The sequence below is a fragment of the Simochromis diagramma genome, unplaced genomic scaffold (assembly GCF_900408965.1).
Source record: "Simochromis diagramma unplaced genomic scaffold, fSimDia1.1 OVJJ01000293.1, whole genome shotgun sequence".
Taxonomy (NCBI): domain Eukaryota; kingdom Metazoa; phylum Chordata; class Actinopteri; order Cichliformes; family Cichlidae; genus Simochromis; species Simochromis diagramma.
Genome location: NW_024386801.1, coordinates 7,371,077 through 7,395,782, shown reverse-complemented (window position 1 = coordinate 7,395,782; position 24,706 = coordinate 7,371,077). Strand labels below are relative to the sequence as shown.

The 24,706-nt window shown below is 38.2% G+C and overlaps 2 protein-coding genes, 1 long non-coding RNA gene and 1 pseudogene across 4 annotated transcripts; 3 read left to right on the top strand and 1 right to left on the bottom strand.

The window, feature by feature from the left end:
* Positions 1-903: 903 nt before the first annotated feature.
* On the bottom strand, positions 904-10,886 carry LOC120729690 (zona pellucida sperm-binding protein 3-like). 2 transcript variants are annotated; one of them, XM_040025473.1, is made up of 10 exons: positions 10,875-10,886; positions 6,917-6,926; positions 2,949-3,368; positions 2,730-2,848; positions 2,428-2,531; positions 2,150-2,324; positions 1,918-2,035; positions 1,724-1,806; positions 1,390-1,637; positions 904-1,226 (listed from the first exon to the last, which is right to left on the bottom strand). In XM_040025473.1, exons 3-10 carry the CDS (start codon positions 3,348-3,350, stop codon positions 1,162-1,164), a joined length of 1,314 nt encoding a protein of 437 aa, XP_039881407.1. In that variant the 5' UTR covers positions 3,351-3,368; positions 6,917-6,926; positions 10,875-10,886; the 3' UTR covers positions 904-1,161. The 2 variants fall into 2 exon arrangements, with proteins under 2 accessions (XP_039881407.1, XP_039881408.1); XM_040025474.1 differs by lacking the exon at positions 6,917-6,926 and having other exon boundaries at positions 10,875-10,885.
* LOC120729691 lies at positions 5,780-8,882 on the top strand (annotated as a pseudogene).
* Positions 10,887-11,417: 531 nt separating the features above from the next.
* Positions 11,418-14,757, top strand: LOC120729693. Its single transcript, XR_005694975.1, has 4 exons — positions 11,418-11,923; positions 13,499-13,501; positions 13,696-13,970; positions 14,048-14,757. It is a non-coding gene; the product is annotated as an uncharacterized LOC120729693 (long non-coding RNA).
* Positions 14,758-16,123: 1,366 nt separating this feature from the next.
* On the top strand, positions 16,124-24,425 carry chkb (choline kinase beta). Its single transcript, XM_040025472.1, has 11 exons — positions 16,124-16,708; positions 18,213-18,321; positions 18,492-18,605; positions 18,753-18,886; positions 18,971-19,075; positions 21,185-21,243; positions 21,916-22,003; positions 22,099-22,207; positions 22,855-22,955; positions 23,067-23,148; positions 23,250-24,425. Exons 1-11 carry the CDS (start codon positions 16,203-16,205, stop codon positions 23,304-23,306), a joined length of 1,464 nt encoding a protein of 487 aa, XP_039881406.1. The 5' UTR covers positions 16,124-16,202; the 3' UTR covers positions 23,307-24,425.
* The last annotated feature ends 281 nt before the right edge of the window (positions 24,426-24,706 follow it).

Genomic DNA, 24,706 nt, shown 5'->3' with positions numbered 1-24,706 from the left:
TAAATGTAATTATATGAATTTTAATTTCGGGTCCATAACTTACCGGATTTCCATCGTGACCCAAATAAAAATGAGTTTAATAAAACACAGAGAACATAGGTTTGTGTTTCAGTGAACTTCCATAAAACCACACTTTGAAGTGTTTGGCTACTTATACTGCTTTATGATCAGACCTCCCGCGTAGCTGTTCACTGCATGTGGTGCTGAAACTCTCTCTCGGTAAACTGAAGTTTAGCATTTATACCACACGGTGACAGCAAAAGCTCACTGCTGAATCAAAACAGGGATTACCTGGAAGCACAATAAGAGCCATGATTAGAGCCCGGATTTCCTGTGTTTTTGCTCTTTGAGGTGTAGATGCTGACTGACTGAGAGGGCATCTGAGAAGATGAGAGTTAGGCCTCTTTAAGTGGCTTCTTCTTCTTTCACTGTTAGGTGTATATTTCTCATATTTAGCAAACATGTTTCTATTACTCTGTGCTACTTGTATGTTTTTGCTGGTTGTGTTTGAGTTCTGGGTGCTGTCTGTGATGACAGGCTGAGGGCACCAATCAGGAGGCACTATGAGGATATGGCCTGGGGCTGATTGTGAATGGCTTCTTCCTTCATCCACTTATGATTTCTGAGTGATATGATATTGATATTGATTTGTTTTACCTTTTTGTTTGTTTGTTTTACCCTAAAAGCATGCATATTGACAGAAATACAACAAGACAGGTGACTATATTGTCTAACATGTGCTATTGAGTCATTTTTGCTCAACCCCTGATTGCTCTTTTAACTCATTATATTTGTTATTATATCTATTCAATGTTTCTTAATTTCTAGATTTTATTTTTTGTTTCAATTTACAATAGATCCAATGCAAAGCTTAAGAAAGTTCTGAATGAATTACACAATAAATTCAAACAGTTGCGTTTTTATTTCCATTACATGTGAATAGTTCCAATTCATGGATACACAAGCTCTATATAAAACATTTGTAATTACAGAGAGGGGGCATGTAAAAGGAGTTACGTTTCAGTGAAGGACCTTTTCATTCCTCAATGTCTTATTATATTGTCGTGAGCTATGAATAAGAAGAATGAAATTAACATATGTTCAGGCATGAACCACAGATGAAGTTCATTTTAATGGCCGTGTTTATAGCAGGAAATTGTTTTAAGCTATCTTCTTCTCTTCAATGGAGATGGGACCCAAGGTGACTTCTCCTTCCCATTCCAAAACTGAGAAAAGAAAGAAGAATTGTTGCAGTATGCATCATTGTGGGTTTTTTTTTTATTTAAAAAATAGAAAGCATAAAACAATTATCTTTTTGTAGGACCAACTGAAATGAAACTTTCCCTCTACTAAAATGTTGCAATACTTATATTTTTTAAAAACACATACCTTCCTGCTGAGACACGTCCCGTGTCCCCCTAAACCAAGGGACCTGTTTAATTGGGCTTGTAGAACCCGGGGTTCCGCCACCAATATTTCCAGTTCCAGTGCCTGTAGTCCCTGTTCCTGTATTTCCCGTGCCTGTATTACCAAGTCCACCTCCAATAGTGCCACTAATAATTCCAATACTAGTTTGCCCACCTGTTAAAGACTCACAGGAGCCACAAGCACCATCATATCCAGCAGCTTCTTTCCACCTTGGGAGAAATGGAAATGTAAGCAGTATCGCCACATCAGTTCTGGTCTAATGATCATTGATACATGTGTACAAAGGTAGACTCACCCACGGATGTAGGAACAAGCTCTGTGGTTACTGTCAATGACTTGGGCAACAGATGTTGCTCTCAAGTTGCAGGTAATGTACAGCTAAGAACAGGAGAGAATTTAAGTTATTATTCTATGTAATAGTTCTACATTAGTAATGTTGTTGAAAATATAACACAATGCACTTAGTAACTCAAATTTGGAATTGCATACTTTTCCACTGTTAGCATTCTGGAACTTGAAGGATTCAAGCTGGAACTGAAGCTTGTTCTCTGCAGTGCGATCCAGGAACCTCGAAACAGATCCAGTGAGCCTACCATCAATCATACACCTGCACACAAGAAAACAATGTGAAATGACCATAGTAACCAGTAGCATAGGCATGTGTGATAATCAGGATCTTAATATACAAAACAACTTCAACAATCTCATCAAACTACATTACCCTTGCTCTATGAATGCATATCTGGGGCTAGAAGATGCATCAGCTGAAAGGGTAGCTACACATTTGTCCACATAAACACGGAGCTGCACATGGTGGTACTGCATGACAGAGACCTGAAAATTAATCTCGTCACCCAGGAAATACTGGTTGCTTGGCCTCTCATTTTTCCAGTCATCTGTGAAACAAGACATGACAATTCTATAATTCAAACAAGTATGTATTTTGAATCAAGGTCGCATACAATAGAAAACACACTGAGAAACTGATCTTAAACGCACCAGTCATGAGTGTCAGGGTGAAGTACAGAAACTCTTGTGCCATCTTAGCCACAGATAATGGGACCCAGAGGGGTTCAAGAGCGAGACTGCTTACATTGTGCTTTCTAAGTGACAGGACATGTTTTACGAGAATGCAAAAAACTAAAGCAAGAATAATATATCACTGAAATATCCAGATTACATTTGGTAAATTCTAGATTACTAAAAATATTTAGGTCGTACTATAGAGCACATTAAATACTAATATAATTCTATTGTTTTGATGTCTTTATCTTAACAAATCTTCCCAAATGTTTACGTACCTTTGGTAGTGACATTCAACAACTACAGCTGCTTTGTCGGTCCTAATCACAGGAGAATCACCCACAGGCTGGGGGTTGTAGTTCAGTGTGAATGTGTAGATGAAGGAATCTCCAGTCATCTAGCAAACATATATATACAAAACAAGTCAAATTATACATAAACCTGTTTTCCAGCTCTTGAATTAAATTTCAAAATAATGTAATATTTATTCTTCATACTTTTAATGTGCTCCCACAATTCTGCAGCTGAGCTTGATAAATCAGCACTTGAGCTGCCGTATCCTCTCCGACAACAGCGCATGAACCCAGAGTAAGGTAAGCCGAATTTATCAGCTGGCCAACTCCAAAGAAATCCTTTTTGACTTCCACATGAACAATGTCCTCCCTGCATTCAACAGCAACAGATGCAGCAGAAACAGGATATCTCAGCTGGAACGGCACATCAGGCTTGGGCTTGGGCTTAGGATCTTCAGGGTATTTCCATGTGAGTGGTTTTTCAAATATTTGTTTTTGTTGTTGGTGGTCTGGAGCCCGCACCCCAGGCACAAAACCACCCTGAGCATCACAGAGTCCAAGCAAGGCCAGTGCCACAAGGCAAACAGTGGCACACTTCAGTAGCATGGTGCCCACGGTAGTTCACTGGGTGCTGTAAGGGAGCTGGAAATGCCCACCTGCTTTTATAACACAGTGAACTTGTTTACTTCCACTACATTCCCTCCCCTTCAGCTGGCCTCAGGGTTGATGAACATCAATTTTAGCTACTGAAATGACTGCACTTGCTAACTAGCAACTTTTTTATACATCTGGATTCAGATTCTTCAGTTTCTTAGTCATAAAATGTGACTGTGGAGCACACAGGCAAATCTTCTTCAATCATGTTTTCTTCAAACAAGTGAGAAAAGATATTCAAACAGGTGACAAAGATGCAGCAGAAAAACAGGACACAAAAGGTTATGTTGACCCTGGTTTAGGTGCCCTTAACATAGTAGATCAAAATCAATATTTTGCCAAAGCACCTTATGTAAAGGTCTGCAGATCAATATGGCTCTAATTCATAACAGATTAACCACCAACCACAAAATAAAAGAAGATATATGAGATATGAGAAAGAAAATGTTATTGAGCCATTCTAACACAAGGGAAGTCTAAAATCAAAAGGCCTTTATATATTTTTTAATAACAGTGGGCAGGTGGGTGGGAGTTGTTGTTGTTATTGTATTTAAATCCAGTTTCCTTTAAAGAACATGTGAAAGTATGGATCCCAGTAAGGGACATTGGAGAAAAAAAATTGAAGAAGGATTTTTGCCATGCAGTCCATGCACTTTCAAGTCAGTACTGAGATCTGGTTCAAGGTTCAAGGTTCAAGGTTCTTTATTTGTCACATGCATAGTTATACAAGTATAACACACAGTGAAATGTAGCCTGACACGCTCCTCGACATGTGCAAAAATTGTGGGGGGGAGGGGGGGTGGGGGTTAGAGGAAGAACATTATATATATATCTATATATAGTCTATACACTGGGGTGAATTCTGCAGGTATTCCAGCAAGCAGGTGACTTCTGTTTATCTCTCATATTGAAATAAGAATCTGACTATACAGGATAGACAATCTCAACATATTACAATTAAAAGGAACTTTGGAAATGTACCATGTTCTTGTTTAGTGTCGGGAAGAGTCTGTTCAGCAATATCGATGAGTGAGAGGGCGGGTGTGCGTGTTAGGGCCCGGATGGCTCCTTGGGGATAGACGCTTTCCTCTTGAGTCCTATCTGTCCTGCCCGGAAGATTGCGGAACTCCCCCCTCTACCAGATTGAGAAGTGGGAACAGTTTGTTGCCAGGATGGGACGGGTCCTTCAGTATCTGCGCTGCTCTAGTCCGGCATCTCCTGGTGTAGGTGTCCTGAAGCGGGGGGAGAGCAATCCTGCAGCAGCGTTGTGCTGTACGGATCACTCTCTGGAGAGCCTTTTGGAATGAATGTGGGCAGCCCATGTCAGGTCTGAGGAGATGTGAACACCAAGATACTTGAAGGACTGCACCCTCTCCACTGGAGCTCCATTGATGATAATGGGCTTGTAGTCTCTGTGCTGACCCCTTCTGAAGTCCACCACCAGCTGCTAAACAGCCATAGTGATAGGAGTGACACACCCACCAGAGAGATTCATAGACTTTTGCTATCACTTTGGCCAAAACTATAAAGACATTCACTCACAGCTTTGCAGTACACAGTTTTGCAAGAGAAGAAAAAATTATATAAAAGAACATTTAAGAAAAAAAAAAGTCTGTTTTCATGTGAGTAATGGGTGCAGGTATATAGACAACAGTGACAAAAAGTTTAATTGTGGAGACACAAGGTTTTTTTGTGCATCAGATAAACAATAGTAGCTGTACAATTTGCACAATATTTCTTCTCTGGTTTAATTTGTTTATATCACTTTTTAATTTACTCAGAATTACCTCTCTAGATGCTATTACATTATTACAAATTCATGATTTTATTGGGTTATCACGTAAAATAAACTGTTTATTCTTATGAGGAGTGACTTAAATAAATAAAAATTCATCCTAAACAAGACTTTGACTCCGAAGAGGTTACCGAAGAGGAGGAAACTGTATATTTTGTTTGAGATGCATGCACAGTATAGATTTACAAAATGACTCTCAGGAGTTTTAAAACTAACATTTTAACCTGTCACAAATAAAATGACTGAATAGCTCATGCAGCCAAAATACATAATACTGAAAGCTCTTGCCTTCTGTCCACAGATGACCTGCTTACGTCTAATTATACCTTCTTCTTTTTTTAAATCACAGACAAAGAACACTTCATCCTGTTGCAACGATTTGCAACGATGTCAAAATGAAAGATAAATAAAAGTTTTTGTTTACACTGTGAAGGCACAGTGTTGGTCAGACAGACCCTGTGAAGGTTCTTGTTATGAAACTGTTCAGATGTGAGATCCTAACAGGCCATCATTAACCATACCTTATAAAAGTCAACCTATTTGCAGGATACATTTCACAGAATCTGCTGTTCTTTTATGTGACGTAATGGTACTAAAGCTGACTTGTTGTCGTCTTTTATTATTTGCCCTGCTGGGCTATAGATCGAATGCCCAAAATTATGGGCAAGGGTCTCAGAACCCTCAGAATCCTAGATACCCACCATCTCCACAGGGGCAGAAGCAAATCAATAACCCTGAATACCCTCAGCAGCCTCAGCAGCCCAAAAGACCTCTGAACCCTCAAAAGCCTTTAGAGTCATTTCACACTTGTGAAGTTGTGGAAAACTACAGGATACCGTGTGGCACTAATGAAATCTCTGCTTCTGAATGTGACGCTATAAACTGCTGTTTTGATGGACTTGTGCTATTATGGCAAATCTGGTAAGAAGTTCTGCTTTATAGATAAACTACACCACTGATACATTATGGTGAAAGGGTAAAAGCATTTGCATTTGTCTTTCTTTTTGTTGTACTTTATTATTATTATTGTTGCCTCAGTGACACTTCAGTGCACCAAGGAAGGCCTGTTCATCGCGGTGGTGGCCAGAGATGCAACTCTGCCCAACATTGACTTGGAGACAATTTCTTTCTATGAGAATGGTCACGGCTGCAATCCAGTTGGCAGCACTTCAGCTTTTGCCATCTATGAGTTCCCTGTCACTGCCTGTGGTACAGTTGTAAAAGTAAGTGTTGTAATTGAATTAATAATAATGATACTTTTAATACTCCTCCTACTACTACTAATATTAATCATGAAAAACTTATTTATATAGCACTTTTCAAAACACAGAGTTTGCTGCACAGTTCACATAAAAGCCGCAAACTGTTATTTTATTTTCAGTAGTTGCTTAAAACAAATAAAAGAGTGAGCCAACCTCATTGACTGAGCAAAGCTGTTCCACAGTTTGGGTGCTACAACACCTCTGGTTTTAAAATCAGAGCTAGGGACAGTTAGAAGACCCTGGTCAGACAATCGGAGAGGCCAGCTGCATTGAGGTGTTAGAAACTCAGCTAAATAACCAGGGGCCTGTCCATGTAGAGCCTTATATGTCAATAACAGAATTTTAAAGTGGATTCTGAATTTCACTGAAAGCCAGTGAAGGGATGCAAGGACAGGTGTAATATGTGACCACTGTAATTTTCATTAGCCGCCTTGCTGCTGCATTCTGAACTAATTGGAGACGATCTGAGGACTGACAGAAACTTAAAGTGTGTACTAAAAGTTCAAGAAGATTCACTGACATTAAAGGTTTGATTTTCGCAACATTTCTGAGATGAAGGAAACAATATTGGGTAACCTTTGAGATTTGAGTTTCAAAATTCAGGTGCTGATCACAAGTAATACCAAGGTTTTTAGCAGATGATTTGAAGTTATTGGCGAGGGGGCCGATGCATTGACTAACTTTCCTAGAGAAACTGTCTGGGCCGATGCACTAGAATCTCAGTTAACAATTTAAGTTTTAAGTTTAAGTTTTTATAGGCAATGTTAAAGGCTGAAATTCTGTCATTATACTGTAGGAGGAACCTGGTGTTCTAATCTACGAGAACAGGATGTCTTCCTTATACCAAGTGATTACTGGACCCCATGGATCCATTACCAGGGACACCTACTATGAGTAAATATTTTAATATCTTTATCAGTAAGTAGATACAGCATAGGTAAAAATGTTACCACGCATGGGCAGAAACTAGAAGATCGAAAAAGTTCAGTGAGAAAGAAATTGTTATTCAAAGTTTATAGCTAAATTACTTCATGAGTGACTAACATAAACTGCATTTCTTGTGCCAGGTTGTTGTTCCAGTGCAGATATGTTGGCACCACAGTTGAGGCTTTGGTTATTGATGTTGGTCCGGTTCCTCCGCCAAACTCAGTTGCTGCTGCTGGACCTGTGCGTGTGGAACTCAAGCTGGCCAATGGACAATGTGTTGCCAAGGGTTGTGTTGAAGGTTAGTCTTGGAGAGCTAAATCTGCAAAGATAGTCTCTTTTAGCAGGGAATGTGTCAACAACTACAACTACTCTCATTTTTTGGACAGAAGAGGAAGTCTACACCTCTTTTTACACCGCTGCCGAATACCCTGTCAGAAAGGTTTTGAGGGATCCTGTTTACGTTGAGGTCTACCTGATGGAGAGGACCGATCCCAACCTTGTCTTAACTCTTGGAAGATGTTGGGCAACCTCTGATTCCTATCTTCATAGTCTTCCTCAGTGGGACTTGCTGATTGATGGGTAAGAGTAGGTGGTGCTCTTAATTTGGAGGCATTTGTATTATATTTTTGATGTTTACTGTATACACTTTGCTTTTAACATAGCTGCCCCTATCGTGATGACCGCTACCTAACAACCCTGCTTCCCAGACCCTCATTTGGATTCAAGTTTCCAAGCCACCACAACCGCTTTGTTTTCAAAATGTTCCATTTTGTAGGCGATGGTAGTTCAACCCAGTCAGCAGCTACAAAGCCAAACATTATGCCTCCTTTACAGGAAAAGGTATAGCATCCCAATACCAAGCGAAAAACATATCTTTCTTTTCATTTCATGCTTACTTTTTGTTGTAACATATTTTCAAAGATGTGCTTTTTTTCTGTTTTTGACCAGCTGTACATCCATTGTGATGTAGCTATTTGCCAACCTACTCTTGGAAATAACTGTGAACCCAGGTGCTTCAGAAAAAGTAAGTTGTACACTGACACCATCAGTACAGTGTTTCCTGGAGTTTGATCCCCCTTTTTTTTGAGTAAGATGATTAACGAAGCTAAACAGTGGCCATACCATAAAAGGTCTCCGCTGAAAAGGTTCATCTGAAAAAGAAATAGTACATTTCCCATCATTTTATGATCTACTTAGTGCAAGTCTGATAGAAACTGACACTTGCCATGTTTTGTCCACAGGGAGAGAAATTGCTGGTTCTGTCAAGAAAGTCACAAGAGAAGAAACCACTGTGGTTAGCAGCCCAGAGCTTATCTTTGTGCAAAGAAGTACAGAGTCACAATATCCTAACAGATCATAGTAATGATGAAATCTTTGAATTGACTGTGTTTCAAATAAATATTCAGTGTTATAAAAGCATTACCTGATCCTTTCATTCCCTCACAAAGCATTACTCAGGTTTATTATTTATGCAGCCCTCAAATTATTTTCCATACGACATTTCAGTGGGATTTAGCTTAGTTTTAAGTTATTTTTATCGAACATTTTGTATGTCAGTTCTCATATTTTAATATTGCTTGTATCGATTGTAAACAAAAGGTATGTTAGTAACTCAGAACAAAGACAAACTTAGTCAAATAAAGTCTTGTGAAGAAAAGTTTCTTTAAAATAACAGTATCAAAAACACATCTAAACACATCTTATTTGAAACTACTCCTTCAGTGCATGGAAGTGGATCATTAAGTTTCATGCATACTTTCACAGCAAAGGCAAACTTTCACTTTTTTTAAAATTATCTGATAACTCCAAAACTTTTCATATCCCGTATGGCTGTTCACTATTCACTACAAATTCATTGACCATTTACAGTAATGATATGAAAAGTTTTTGTTTGTATGTTTTATATTGTTATTGCTCTTGTTGCAACCACCAACAATGTCTCTATTTGATGTAAAGATTGCTGTAAAAAAAAAAACCTGTTAAAATGATATGAAAAGTAAAGCATTACTGAGGAGGGTTAGAGAAAGTTAATCAGTTGAGCAGTACACCTCAAAACAGCAAATTTGGGAGGCAACACTCTTATAATGGTCCTGTCTGGAGATAAAATGTCAGAATAAAAGGCAAAATACAAATACGCTTTAGTATGAAGTCAATTGACTTTCAGTGCATAAAATCAGGCACTGCAGAGTTTTATCACAACACTGTTAGCCTTTGCAGTAATTTCCATAGCTTAGTACTGCAAAATCAACAGTAAAAAACTCTAAAGGATGTTAGCAGTTTAGTACTGTAATTTGCATGTAATTGTGGGAAAATTCCATGAGATTACATTATTTTTACGGTAACTCACCGTACTCATGGAAACAGCTGTAAAATACAGCAAATGTAACAACTGGTGATGTTACTGAGATTATACTATTACACCATCCGGATTTCTGTTGTTTTCTACTGTAGATCTAAGAGTAATTACTTAAATCCTCATTCAGAGTGTATTACTATAAAATGTGATTCACTGTGAAAGTAGCATGACATATAAACTACAATATACAGCACAATTTTTAAATTAAGGAGTAAGTTGCAGCCACACTAAAATTTAATTCCTTGAACTGAATGGAACCTCATATATTAATAAATGTATTTGTTTATTCAAACAATGTGAAACATTATTAATACTATTAATTAATAGTATACTTGTAAGGTTAGTATTGTGATAGAGTTGAGTATATTTTAATTATACTCTTGTAGACATTATGACATTATGCTAGTACATTTATGGTGAACAAAAAGTACATCTAAAAGTTCATTTCAAGAATACTGTTATGTACTAAAACGGGGGCCAATATAGTCCCAAGAAGCGTTATTAGTACACGTAGCTACTAGGTAAGGTATACTTGGGAAATATAATTGAAGTATACTTATAAGTATACTTATTTTTTGTATGGCCAGCAACAAAAACTAATGGCTACATTTAGAGTAATATTTTAAAATGACTTCATTTAGCAGGGTGTTCCTTTTTTCTCTTCTTATTCTTTCTCATACTGGACCTTCATTTGTTTTGTATAAGGTGGTACTTTTTAAGACATCTCTGCCTAACTACAGTGAACTAACCTAATAATATCCTCTGGTCGTCATTTTACACAAGTTAAGGTGTCACATCCATGAAACCTACACCACTAACCAGCATCAGTCCTACAACTTCACTCTCAAAATTAATAAATCCTGGGACAAGCAGAAACTGTATTTTTAGCGGTGCCTTTTGTTGCAGGCCAGACTGCTATTAAATGCACTCTCCTAAAGAAATGATTCCTTTGTAGCACCACTTCGTCTTGGTTCAGAAGAGATGGCCTGGATATACGTGATAATGTAACACATTATCACAGTTTAGCGCGTTGGGTTGTGTTTTTAAAGCGATTGTTACGTTTTTAAAGCTTTGTAATGCGACAGGCGCGATAGCCGACACCACACCTACACCTGACGTACAACGTGACGTACGACGCACACGTCGGGTATTCACTTTCAAAACAACAATGGGGATAGAAAATATTGCTCGAGGTGGTTAATGCTCCTTTGGATTGACACCAGCTAATCAGTCTGAAGGTAAGTGTTTTTTTCACTTATTCGAGAGAAGTCAGAAATGCGTTCTTATTATTGTTTGTTTTGACTTTCAAGCTACCCTACCAGGATATTTTCATTCAAATGCTAAGACAAAATGTCAATATCTATGAATGTGGAGACTCAAAAGACTAGTTAGGTAATAGTTGTCGATGGATTTATGAGACTTGATAGAAACTTGGACGTTTGCAACAGGTGAATCGGTGAACTACCGAGGTTGCGCCCAAATGCTTAAAGCTGTTAGCTGGTCGGTGTTTTCAGGTGTGCTTGTACTACCTGTACGGTGCGGGGTGCTGACTTAGTTATGTTAAACCCATTAAAGAGTCGAGCTCAAATATCTTTTCATTTTTGTGCACTGCTCTCTTGTCGGCACACGTTTTCTGTTTATTGAAGCCTTTTGTGAATAATTTTGATCATGTAAAAACTGGGAATTGGTCCCTATTGACAATACTCTTACTTTTTGCATTGCATATGTCATTTAGGAACGGTAATTGGTCACTGAACTTTTTGCAACTATGTGTATTTCTAAATTTTGTGGCTTCAGTGCACGCAAATATATATTGTTCAGTTTGCATGTTAAAAGCCACAAACATGTAGCTAACTATAGGCTTTCTTGTGGAACTGAGAACTGTCCTGCCACTTTCAGAACATTTTCTATTAGAATCTATTAGAAGACAGTTGACTTTGTGTCATTTAAAAATGCAGGCTAAAATGCTCTTGCCAACCAGCACTATACAGAGCATCATAGAGGAATTTCAGCATCTTTGCAGCTGTAACAAAAGTAGACACTGAATCTAACACCATCTCTCTTTTTTTTAGATGGCAGACCAAAGAATTTGAATGACACCATTACTCTGGAGCTTGGGAATGATTTCCACTCCAACTGTCGCATGCAATCACAAGAGGAGACAGAGGTCATCCAGAGGACAGAAGTATGGTTAGAATTGTTGTGGAGGCCATGCAAGTTAACTGCAGAAACACCTAAACGTGCATCTTGTGAAGAGGTTGCTAAGATCATTGTAAACAGATACCCTCAAACATTTGCAGATTTTACTGAAAAGGGAGAAAGACTGGGTTGTGGACATTATTCACTACTAAGAAGCATCAAATCTAGATGTAACAGGGCAGCCCTTAGCGGCTGGAAACACAGTGAGACAGACCAAGGCAAGTGTAGTGGAACAAAGTATTTATTTGCTATATGGCTCTCCTTACAACAATTAACTTGTCGAGCTTCTTCACAGCACAAAAAATCCTCCTCTAATGACAACTGGCAGCCTTAAATATGTTCAGCTGTCACAGACTAAACCATTATTCCACTCTCAGGTAAATTCTTAAATCCCAACCTTCCACCACAGTATACAATATATCAATAAGAATAAATAAATACATAAATACATTTTCACATTTACACATTAATAAATACTTCACACTTTAATGTTACACCAAACCCAATATTATAAAAACCCAGAAACCCAAGCACAAAAAGATTCACCACACTCTCTTTACCAATGGTCTCTCCCGGAACCTTTAAATGGTGTCTGGACCCCCGGGGAAACATTTGCCCAAACACCTTGAAGAGGACACAGGCAAGAAAGGTGAGTAATCATTAACTTACAAACACTTATTTGCAACACTTTTATCCCTAGATTTTACACACACATTTGCATTAGTTTTCCCTATTGGTAAACCTTAATCACAATCTCAATCACCATTCTTCTCTCCTGACAGACAACCACCACATTCCTTGATGAGGAGCAGCTGTGCAGGATCTGAAATAAGGCTACCAACTGATTTTAAAATTCCCAATAAATAGACAATAAATATTTAAACTGCTTGTGTGCAAATCCATGCTTAAAGTGCAATGCTCATAAAGTGCTTGATAAGGTGCTTTTAATAAAGTGAACAGTGTGCTCCAAAGTGCTATACATATAATATAAATAAATGCAGTAAGGGAGTCCTCTTCCTTACACTAGAGTTGAACATGTTAATCGAGATAATACAACACATAGACTTCGTCAAACAAAGAGAACCAGGAATGAGGAAGACTGCAGTCCCAACAGTAATGCAACCTCACATAAAAAAGTTAGATGCCTTGTGGATAGCTATGGCTGTATTCATTGGCAGCCAGTTGAACTTCCTGAGGGGGAAACGTCAGCTTTTTAGAGGAAAAGAAACACATCCTGTTAACAATTTTTAATTCACAAGGACCTGGAGCTTTGGAGAGACCTGATGTGGATGACTTCATGTGCCTCACATATATTCATCAGCGGCACCTTATTAACAGTTGTCCCTCACTTTCAGTAGCTGAAATTCAGGAGCAGTGGCCATTCTTGTTTACTCAGAAAGGTCTTTCGAATCACTTTCACAAACTCACAGGTATTGATATCAGTGAGCGCTTAAGTCAGGCCCTCATAACCAAAGGCAGAAGGACTGTTAACTATTTCTCCACCCAGAAGCTCAGATTGAACCTTGGAATAAGGACACTCATCCAGCAGATAGAAAGTGAGGAAGTTTTGACCAACAACAAGGTTGGCACAGCAGCCATACTTCTCATGATGAAGTATCACAAGGAAGGTGAAGACTCCCTCTTTGTCTTAGCAGATGTAAGCTTTTTTCATACAGCTCTATGTTTAATGCTGTTGCTTGCTGTCCTGTTATATTTTTTTATTTGTTACATAAAATGTCTTGGTCCTTTATCTGGCAGGAAACATCTACCAGGATGTCCCTTGTAGCAGAGAGCAACCTGCCAGGCACTCCAAGGCTGATTATGCTTGGTAAGAAGTCATTTATGAAATAGAGCTGATTAGACCATATTAGAATTTCTGTTTGGCACAGGAACTTTTCGTGGACACAGGTATCCAGTCTGTTTTGTTAGCTCAAATTTCTGTAATTGCCACCTGCTGGATGGTGAGTGCAGAGGGGCGTGTCACAACTTTCCTCCAGCGGCTTACTGAATTTGAGTGGAGAACTTCAAATTAGGTAACTGTTTTTGCCATTTTTAGTGAATTTCTTGTATAATTTAAGTGACCAATGTGTTGTTACCCGTGTCTCCACAGATGATCCATGGCCCATGCTTTCTGGACATTTACACAAGACGAACAACAATGAAGACAAGCTCTCTTGCCATCTTGCAAGATGCTGTCTCTGTCCAATAGGTTTTTTTGAGTGCAACAGTTTTGATTTTTTTTTCCTTCTTTTACCCATTTGTTAAAAATTATTTCAGCTACTTACACTTTTATTGTCACACGTATTGGCTCACCCTACAAATCAATGAACTCAGTCCACAAAGCAAGATCAGGGTTCAGTGCAGGTCAGTCAAGTTCATTCACACCACACACGATCATCCATGTCCTTGTGGACCTGGCTTTGTACATTGATTTGGTGGTGTGAGCCAGTATTTTGGACAAAGTGTATATAAAGGCAGAAGTGTGGGGCTTGATATTATATTCATTACAATTCAGTTTATTTGTATGGTGCCAACAAAATGATTGCCAAGGCACTTCACACTGTAGGTTTAAGACCCTACAAAATATAACTAAGAAAACTCATCACTTGAGCATATGTTGTCTGCCATGATATGGATATGACATAATATCGTTATTGTTTGTACAACCATCTGAGAAAATAATGTATTACATGGTTTAGTAAAAACAAGTGCTTCCTCAATGAAAATGTTTTCAGTTCTTTTCAGATTTTGATTTTGGAAATGTGTATTTCAGCAGGGAAAAATCAGTGATAATAAATAAAGTGGTGTAAAGCACATGAATTATATTTTGTGTGTGTGTATCTATCTATCTATCTATCCATCCAATTTTTTTGGAACCCTCCAGTCTCTTACAGTATGTTACTGTTAACTGAAATTACGGTAAAATTACGACCTGTTAAACAGTAAATGACCACCTGTTGGGACACAGTATCCTCTAGCAGAGATGAATATTTTTGGTACTGATGATGCGTGATAACGGTAAGTTACTGGTTAATATATTGCAGTTTATTACCTTGCAGCGGGCTTACAGTGACATACCGGGAATAAACGGTAGTATACCAATTTTTTTAATCACAGTATGATGTTACTTTGTTGACGTAATTTACGACATAACGGTATCTCACTGGCGTCACTGTCGCCAGTGAGATACCGTAAAAAAGGCTACGGTGCGTTACCATAATTTGTCCAAGAGTATTATACCACACCAGCAAAAAAACGGTATCATCCTGCAGAACAGTAAGCTACCGTAACACGGCGTCACGGTCTGACGCTGGCAACAGTGACGCCAGTATGTTACCGTAAAGTGGCGATGAAAAGTCTAACAGTGAAGGATATAAAGGAACAACAAAAAGTTGTTCAGTTTAGTAGATGTCCTAATGCTTGCTGTACGATTACATGGCTTCTATGAATGATTTTCAGTGACACTGAAAGTGTTCATTTCTATGCACTTGGCTAATTCACTGGCAAAGAGAAAACACAAACTAACACTGGCACTGCACCTCTGTTAAAATTTGTTTTTCTCAAATCCAACAAACAAATAAACAGTGGCATAGTCAGTTAGTTAGAATAGCCTCCTCATTTTAGTGTAATCAATATAAAGTACTTCAAGTAAAATTAAGAAAGTGTAAACATAAATGTTCCTACTTTAATTATAAGGTAAGAGTAATAATACATGGCCTTTTCTGTTTGGGCGTCTGCAAATAAAAATTTTGCTTTCAGCTAAATGAAAAGTTAGATACCCGCTCTTTAACTTACCTGCTCACAATAGACAGAGTATATTCATTTTAAGGGATTGCAAGAAAGAATAAGCTTCATGGTACTACTGTGGGCAATTGAAAACAACCCACACTTGAAAAAGTTTTAACTCAGTTTTATGTTGAATAAGACGCAAGCAAAGAGTAACTAGACCTTTTTCTCCCACATTCCTGCCAAATAATATCAGTGAATACACTCAGAAATCATATTATTCATCGCACTCAATGAATTCAAAGATATGCGCCACAGTCAATTACAAATAAAAACTTCATTTCCCAGAAACCTTCAGCGAACGTGACGTAGGAAGCTACTGCCAGCAACGACCAATGAGATTTGTGTGTGAACTCGCTCTCGAATTTTGATTGGACGTCGAATTCTTCATCTCGGCTCATCAATCCACTGGTACGTTGTCTGCGTAATGAGTTTACAGCAATCTGAATATATTACGGTTACGCTGTCAGCCGCCTCCCATGCGGTTCATAATATCCAGTTATGGTCGGCTCTTCCGGTTAAGCAGCTTTACAGGCGGACTGCGTGTGTCAGCGAGCCCCTCCTGTCGCCTCAGACCGACATTTCACCCCGCTATTCCTTCACTGTCCGCCCGGAAATTCAACATGCAGCCCAGCCGAAGTGTAGCAAGCAGTTGCGGCGAAGCGGGTTTAGGCAAAGAAAATAGTTCAGGGCCGGAGAATTACAGCACCAGCATTGCCACAGTCACTACAGAAGAAACAGATACTCCGGTTGTGAAGAAGCAAGTGGAGAGCACGCTTGTTCTAAACCAGAGGCACCTAAGGACTCATAGTCCGCTATTAGGGGCCAACTGTGATGACGACTCGGAGGCAGAGTCCTTCCGGGATGGGAGAAGCGAAGAGGTCGACCGGGACACCAGGGATAGGGCCATAAATTGGTGCCGAGACTTTCTGTCGGGGTCGTGGAAGACCATTGAAGATGCTGATTTTCAAATCAGCATTGTCAGGTAAAATTCTTAAAAGTTATAGCAGTACGGTGGATAATAAAACACAATAATGTCTTCATTTAAATGATAGGGTATTATTGTTAGTCGTTTTTTAAAACATACTAATCTGTAGGAACCAGTATGTTTGTGTTCATGGTTTCAAGTAAAGCGACTGTAAGATCCAAGATCCTTGATGGTTTCTGCTACGTTGGATCAGCTGCAGGGACACCCACCTCTCCTTAGTGTTTAGTTATCTCGCTGTCAGACAACTTATAACGCTGTGGGTGTTGGAAAAGTGGCAGGTCAGCTGTGGGCTTATTCTGAGCTGACATTTGTTTGTTTGTTTTCCTCCCACACTGGTTTGCAGGTTCAAAATGATAGCATACCCAGTGTTTTCTACGTTCATCCAACAGTCTTGACCTCCAAATTATCAACATTACTGTAATTCACTTCAGTTTTATTTATACAGGCTCAAGGTGCTTTATATTGTAAGGTCAAGACACTACAATAATACTGAAGAAACCCCAATAATCAGAACGATCCTCTTTGAGCAAGCACTTGGCAACAGTGGGAAGGAAAACCTCCCTTTTAAGAGGAAGAAACCTCCAGCAGCCGTTTGCTGCGACCCGTTGGTGGTAAAGATGGGACTTTAGACACAATAACTTAACTATGTGGAGTGGTGTGTAAGCTCATCGTGAGTGAAGAAGAAACAAAAGGAAAATGAACCTGGGTCATCTTTTCATGTGATTTTATTTAAAATCAAATTCAAAATTCAAATTTTATTTGTCACGTACACAGTCATACACAGTACGATATGTAGTGAAATGCTTGGACAACTGCTTGTGACCTAAAGAAAACAAAAAAGGAAAAGGCTATGAATAAGATAGGAAATAAATATGAAAAATTAAAAAGGGTAAATTTAACTAGGAAGGAATAAAATATAAATTAAGGTTAAAAATGAAATAACTGTACAACACAAATTAGAATGAAGGGTAAATTTAACTGGGAGAATAAGATAAAATATATAAATTAAAGTTGAAAATAAAATAACTGTACAACAAAATACACAATATAGAACTATATAAGAATGTATGAAGAAATATAAATAAATATATACACAATAACAGCAGCGTGATTTAAGTTTAATTAAGACTATTCTCAGTGTGAGAGGTTTACACCGACTGAAACAGTCCAAATTTGAAGGGTCACGTGCGTTAAAAGATGGCCGATGAAGATTATGTAAACACCAACCAACTACAGTAGGGAGTCTCTCCGGCTGATCTAAAGAAGCTTGTGCTGTTTACTGTTTTTAATGCTTAAGATATAATAAAAAGACGTCTACTTAAAACGAGTCATACAGTGATTTCATCGTAAATTTGCACCCAACAATCATCGATTTACCCTTAAGAGTAGCTTTGAGTGGCCTTGTCTTTTGGCTTACATTTTATATGGTTTCCGATCTCGATTAGAGAGAGAGATTTCTAGCTTGGCCTAGCTGTTATAACACTGTTGTTTTTGTTTGCAGCGGTGGACTGAGTAATCTGCTGTACCTGTGTAGTTTGCCCGACCATATGCAATGTGTGGAAGACGAACCTCGCCAGGTGCTCCTCAGGGTTTATGGTGCCATCTTACAGGTTAGTCTGTCGAGTATGTCAAGAAGTTGCATCTAATGTCTGTGGCTGAGAGTATCATTCGGGTATTTTAAAGAGAAGATTGCACCCCTTTATTGATGTCAGTATATGCTATAAATGACAATAATTCTCACATAAGTGTGTCTTCCATCACATGTGTCTCTGTGGTATAGGGAGTGGACTCTTTGGTACTAGAGAGTGTGATGTTTGCCATCCTGGCTGAACGAGCTTTAGGCCCAAAACTTTACGGCATCTTCCCCCAGGGACGCTTGGAACAGTACCTTCCGGTATGATGTACCCCAGTGTTTACACACAGTATATTCATACACACAGTGAGTTTATGCTGCTTTCTGCTGGAGTCATTCCCATCAGTTTGTTTTGTTTGTCTTTGAAACCATGTGATAAGAGATTTTGCTGTGTTTCTGTTTTCCCAGAATACTCACATGCGCACCAGTCAGCTTTCGGACCCAGCCATCTCCGCTGAGATTGCCACGAAGCTGGCCTGTTTCCATAACATGGTTATGCCCTTTAACAAAAAGCCTAAGTGGCTGTTTGGGACCATCGATAAGTAAGTACATGTGAATGTTATCTCTCTACTACTCAAACTGTAACTTAGTCACAGTTAAAGATACTCTGTCTGTGATGTTTTTAGATACATGGAACAAGTGATGAATATTAGTTTTGTACGTGAGGCACATGTGAAGAAGTACAAGAAGCTGATGAAACTGGACCTTCCTGCTGAACTGAGAAGCCTCCGGTGAGTTGGAACGCAGGCTCTAGATTCTGTATACTGTCTTTTTGGACACAGTTTAAACAAAGCTTTAGATTGAGAAGAAGACAAATCAGTGAGTCCCCTCCTGACTCTCACACTAGTGTCAGGAAGAGAGTACAAACAGTACAAAGCTCCTGCTTTAATATGTTTATGTGAACAATGATGTAATTTGCATTGCTCTAGCCAACTGCTAGATCTCTTATCAGAGCCGTCTCATATTACATGCTCGAATTTTCATACAGGAACGCCAACAAAAACTTCACAAAGTGGGTATGAGTCACGCATTGGAGAGAGATTTAGCAGCTAAACAGTTTGTGCTGACTTTCTGTTTGCTGGTGAGGCGATAAGGTAACCATGCCAACATCAAGACTTTGAAAATGAGTTTTGTTAAATCAATAAAGTTTTAGGTCATTGTATAAATCAATGATTGTCAGTGTTGTTAGAGACATTTAGAAAACTGTCATGTATGCTCACCACCAGACAAGTAAGGTTACCACTAAAATAGGGCTGTTCGATATAACAATATATATCGGATGGTGATATAAAAACGTCTATCGTTTCATTTTACGCTATTGTTTGTTTCGTGGTGTCGCAAAATAAACTGTTTACGGCAATATTTTTTCATCGTTTTGACGGTCACTGTAGTGGCTATATTAATTTCTTAAAGTTCTCTCTTTCTCTTATATTTAATATAACCACACTACGGACAGACAAGCGCCTGTTTTCATGCGTTGTCGTTAGCAACAACGAAGGTAACAGCATCGCGTGTCCACTTGTTTATTTTCCACATAAACCTTTCACAATAAAGCTCAAGATCCTGTTGAGACTTTTCAAAAAAAAACTGAATCACGTGAAAGAGCAGATTATTTACAGATGAGAAGTAAAAAAGAGCCGTCAGGTGCGAAAAAATAAACCTTAGACTCAAACGTTAGAACAGGCTTTTCCCCGCAGCACGCCGTGTAATAAATACTCACAAAGAAAACGGCGGCCGTTACAACTTATGTCTAAAAATGTATCGTTTCATGCATCGGTTAAAACACTCGACTCCAGCTACATGCGCAGCTGGAAACACTTCCCTTAAGTCGAGCTGCCCGAAATTCACAGAATTTACAGAAAATGTTACATTTTTGTGATTTATATCGTTATCAGAACAATAGAATTCTTATATCGGGATATGAGATTTTGGTCATATCGCACAGCCCTACACTAAAATGAGTCTTTATGTGAAAAGGTTTGCTGCGTTATTCAAAGCTGGAAGGATTGTAGCTCTGCTTACGTCACTTACATAAATGTAATCTTTGGAATTCATTCTTCCATCTGATAGGTGACCTTTGTCCCAGTGCTTCCACAAGTTCACTTGCTGAGTTGTCTGGGTAGTCTGACCTTAGAACAGCTAGAGAATCAGACCAGTGTTTATTGTCTTGTTTATATGTACTGGTTTCAAATATGTAGTTGCTGTCTGCTGCAAGGAACTTGAGCCTTCAGATTTATCTGAGTTGAAAGCGTATCTGTCACAGCATGTTGCGTATGTGACTGCAGGGTACTGTTATCTTAGCTTGTTCTAGGCAGTTTGGCCTTCTCTCTATGGTCAGGAATTACTAGTGACCAAAGTGTCAGTTATATAATCGACTGCTGTTGTCACTGACGTTATTTTGGAGTTTTCGCTTTTGTACAAGAGTATTGATTTGTAAATTTTTACGTGGTTTGAATGGCTTATTGTTTATCACATTTAATATCTTTACATATCCTGGCTGAATAGCAGAAATAATTGTGCTAAATCGTAGTATTAGTAACCCCTGACTTTTGTACAGTGCTCTATCCATGCTGTCAACAAATAAGAGTGGACCTGTAATAACTGTTGATTAGTTCAGTTTATCTTACGGTGCAATATTGACACAGTTTATTCACTTATTGTGTGCTATTGCTTAAGTTTAATTCTGGTAGATTAGGATGTCTGCACTTTTCTCATGGAAGTTCTAAATTGTAGTGTTATATTGCATAAAATGCACTAGCTGCATATCCATCACTAAGATTTGTGTGCTCTTTTTCTTTCATCACCTACTTGGTTTTTCTTGCCTCATGTCTCCACAACAGTGCTTTGCTCGCAGCAACTCCCTCGCCAGTGGTGTTTTGCCACAATGACGTCCAAGAAGGTAAAATCTTCCATCCATCCATCCAGTCATAGCTCCGCCTATCATTACGCCTCTGGTGTGGTCCGATAGATCCCACCCTCTGGTTTCACTGTCACAATTCTTACGAAAGCTGTGCATTATATAAGTCAAGAGCAGGCTGGGTTGTAGTTTTTAATAAGGACAGCTCATGTTCAGCTATAGTCATAGCTCTGCAGCTATAAAAGCATTTTCAGGGTTTGATACACACAAGCTGACAGCTGATAAACTTGCTTCACAAAAACTGTTCCATGTCATCTTAAAGGTGTGACATCGGCACTCTGTGCAGACCAGTCGAGTTCTTCTACACCAAACTGTGAAAATTTCAGTTCATCTCTTTAGGACAGTCTTTGCAAAGCCAACAAAAAAAGCTTGTGCCAAGATGCTAAAGGCACAATTTACTGTAAATTATCAATGTATGCTTTAATGTTTTCAGTATTAGAATTAAGGGCAAAAAGGACATTTGGATTCTTTTTTTTTTTTTTGCATTATACAATGAAGATTTATCATTTAATTATGATTCAAACTATAAGTTATTTCACATTAAAGTTTTTTATAATGTCAAAAGAAATGTGATATTGGAAGACCAGTCTGGCAGTAAATGCTACTACTTCATTTTGTTAAGCTAAAGCCTCACTTCTTGTTTTGTTGCTGCAGGCAACATCCTCATGCTGGAAGACGGAAAGCATTCCTCAGCGGAAAAACTCATGCTCATAGACTTTGAATACAGCAGTTACAACTACAGGTAATGTGTAAGGGGAATGTTGTCTTGATTTAGCAATCAAATAATTGTGCCACCTGTACGTGAAGGTAAATAACACAATGTGTTCCTTTTTGTAGGGGTTTTGACTTTGGCAACCATTTCTGTGAGTGGATGTACGACTACACCTACAATGAGTGGCCTTTCTACAAAGCCACACCAGAGAACTATCCAACCAGAGAGCAGCAGGTCAGTCCGAAAAAACACTAGCGCCAAATAAAGAGTATTCACATTGAGCTGCATTTTTAACACTGCTTAAATTACTTAGTCCTGACATGCTGCATTGTAATTATGAATATAGAAGTTGTAATAATATAGAAGGTAAGTTGATGTACCGTCAAGGAAAACCGTGCAGAAAACTTGGATTTGAAACATTTACTTGGAGATATGTATACGCACACTGGTTGATTTTTGACAGTAAGTCCTGGATTCACTTTTAATAGATGCATTCAATTAATGACACAAATATTGTGCTGTGTTTTGTCTTGATTTAATACTCGCACAGCTTCACTATATTTGTTTTTCTTTCTCTTCAGTACATTTAGGATCTGATTCCTTATTTATTGTTTTGATATAAAGCTAGTTAGAAAATTTTCTACTAATCTTTCCTTGGAAAAATAAAACTGGGCTGATGTTCAAACCAAAACTTTGAAATCATCTCCCTTGATGGGATAGACTGGTTATGCAGTGCCATCTAATGGTGAAACTTCATACATTTTTATGTTTAATAGCGAGATCAAATGCTGCACATGCAGTCAAATCAAATCAGTTAAATCAGAAACAGCTGGAAGTTTAGCCACACTCACTAACTTGTAACTTTTTTTTTTAAATTTCAGCTTCTTTTTATTAGAAGTTATTTGGCAGAACAGCACAAAGACACTAACGTTGCTGTGGACCAGACACAAATTGAAGAAGATTTAATAATTGAAGCAAACAGGTAAAACAGCCTTAAAAAGATTTTACAGCAGTGCTGACGATCAATTAGAACAACTTACAGCAGATCAACAGATCACTGGATTTTCTGTTTGTTTGTTTTTTTTAATTGTAGATATGCATTAGCATCACACTTCCTCTGGGGGGTCTGGTCCATCATACAAGCTAAGATATCCAAGATTGAGTTTGGATACATGGTAAGGAGTGTTTGATTCTTATTACTGTTGTTATTATTCTCTTTTAGTGTAGCGCAAGTCACACATTTATATTTTTTGTAATAAACCACATTGTCTTGCAGGACTACGCCCAGTGTCGTTTTGATGCCTACTTCAAGCAAAAGAAGCTCTTCAGCTGAGACCCAGCTTGTTAATCAAAATGTACTGTCTCATTTGTCTGTTGTTATCATTCTTCAAGCTTGCCCCCTACATTGTGTTGGAACTATGCCTGTCTGCTTAAGATGAAATGACAAAAAAAACCCTCTGCACCTCAGGCATTCTATTTTACTCATGAATACCCTTATTGTGAAATGTTGTCATCATTTTGGGGGCCACAGTTGATTCACAACTGGTTTTCTTTCATATAAACACTTGTTAGATGCACTTCACTTCCTTGGACCATTATTAGACACTTTTATCATGGGATGCATTTGTGTAAAAGATCTACCTCACCCTTGTGATGTTCATAGGGTGCATAGTTTTCATCGTAAAGGGCTGATTCTGACTATTCAGTGAGGGAATAACTGAGACCCTTATTACCTAATCACTCCATGCTTCATAACCTTTTCCTAAAACAATTTAAAAATATTCCACTCCAGTTATTCTTTAACTGTTACATTACAAACTTGCCTACATTTAGCAAATTATTATGTAAGGACTTTTTTTTTAAAATATACAGTTTGCATAAATTTTCATCACTGTAGAAAAAAATACTGTCAGTTTAACTATTAGAAAGTGTAAAGCTGTTTTTACACATGAACTGGAGCGCTGATCTGTTTTGGACATTCAAAGCAGAAAGTTTACGTGGCGTCCTATCGCACTGATGTGGCAAGTGGTAGTGGTGTATAGCAACTCCTGCATGCTTTATCCAGACAGCACCCTCTCCTTACTTGCACAAAGCTTTTCCCATAATGAGAACACATCTGAAACAGGCTCTCTTATGTACTGCATCAGCATTTTGCAACTTAAAGCAACATGCAGAGTTCATGTATGAAAAATGGCTTACAGCATTTATGTCAGTCTTTTTTTTTGTCCTTATCACTAATTAAGATAACTGTTATTACAGTGCATTTCTGCTGCACTAACTACCTGCCCATTTGACTCTGTTTTGTTTCCACTAATTTAAAATTGCTTCTATACCTGCTGCTTCAAATATGTGACATTCTTACCAAATATACCAATCTTTTAGAAAATATTAAAAAAAATTGGAATATTTGTGCACGTTTCACCAATAATAAAAACGTGTTACAGTCAATTACTGTAGCCCATTTGAATGTGAAGTGCTTTTTTTGACATGCTTTTATTTATTTTGACTTTGTTCTATATTTGAATAAATGTACATCAATTTGACATCAAATAAAGTTTCCAAAACAATGTTTTACACAAAGACGAAACTTGAAAGTTTACTCATTAACTACCTGTGACTGTTTTTGTTTTTATTTTTAAGGAACAGCTTTTCTGTAATTTTATTCTGTTAAACAAATTCAGTTTAAATGCGAATAAACACATGTGCTTAAAAGCTCGTCTTACATCTTTCAGC

Bases quoted from the DNA above. Each gene is read 5' to 3' on its own strand.
- LOC120729690 (XM_040025473.1), bottom strand. From the start codon at position 3,350: ATGCTACTGAAGTGTGCCACTGTTTGCCTTGTGGCACTGGCCTTGCTT. The intron at 2,532-2,729 runs GTACGTAAACAT...CCTGTCACTTAG, and splicing joins GTTGAATGTCACTACCAAAG to AAAGCACAATGTAAGCAGTC. The intron at 1,807-1,917 runs GTATGCAATTCC...TCCTGTTCTTAG, and splicing joins AGAATGCTAACAGTGGAAAA to CTGTACATTACCTGCAACTT.
- chkb (XM_040025472.1), top strand. From the start codon at position 16,203: ATGCGGTTCATAATATCCAGTTATGGTCGGCTCTTCCGGTTAAGCAGC. The intron at 18,322-18,491 runs GTTAGTCTGTCG...TCTGTGGTATAG, and splicing joins TTTATGGTGCCATCTTACAG to GGAGTGGACTCTTTGGTACT. The intron at 22,208-22,854 runs GTCAGTCCGAAA...TTTAAATTTCAG, and splicing joins ATCCAACCAGAGAGCAGCAG to CTTCTTTTTATTAGAAGTTA.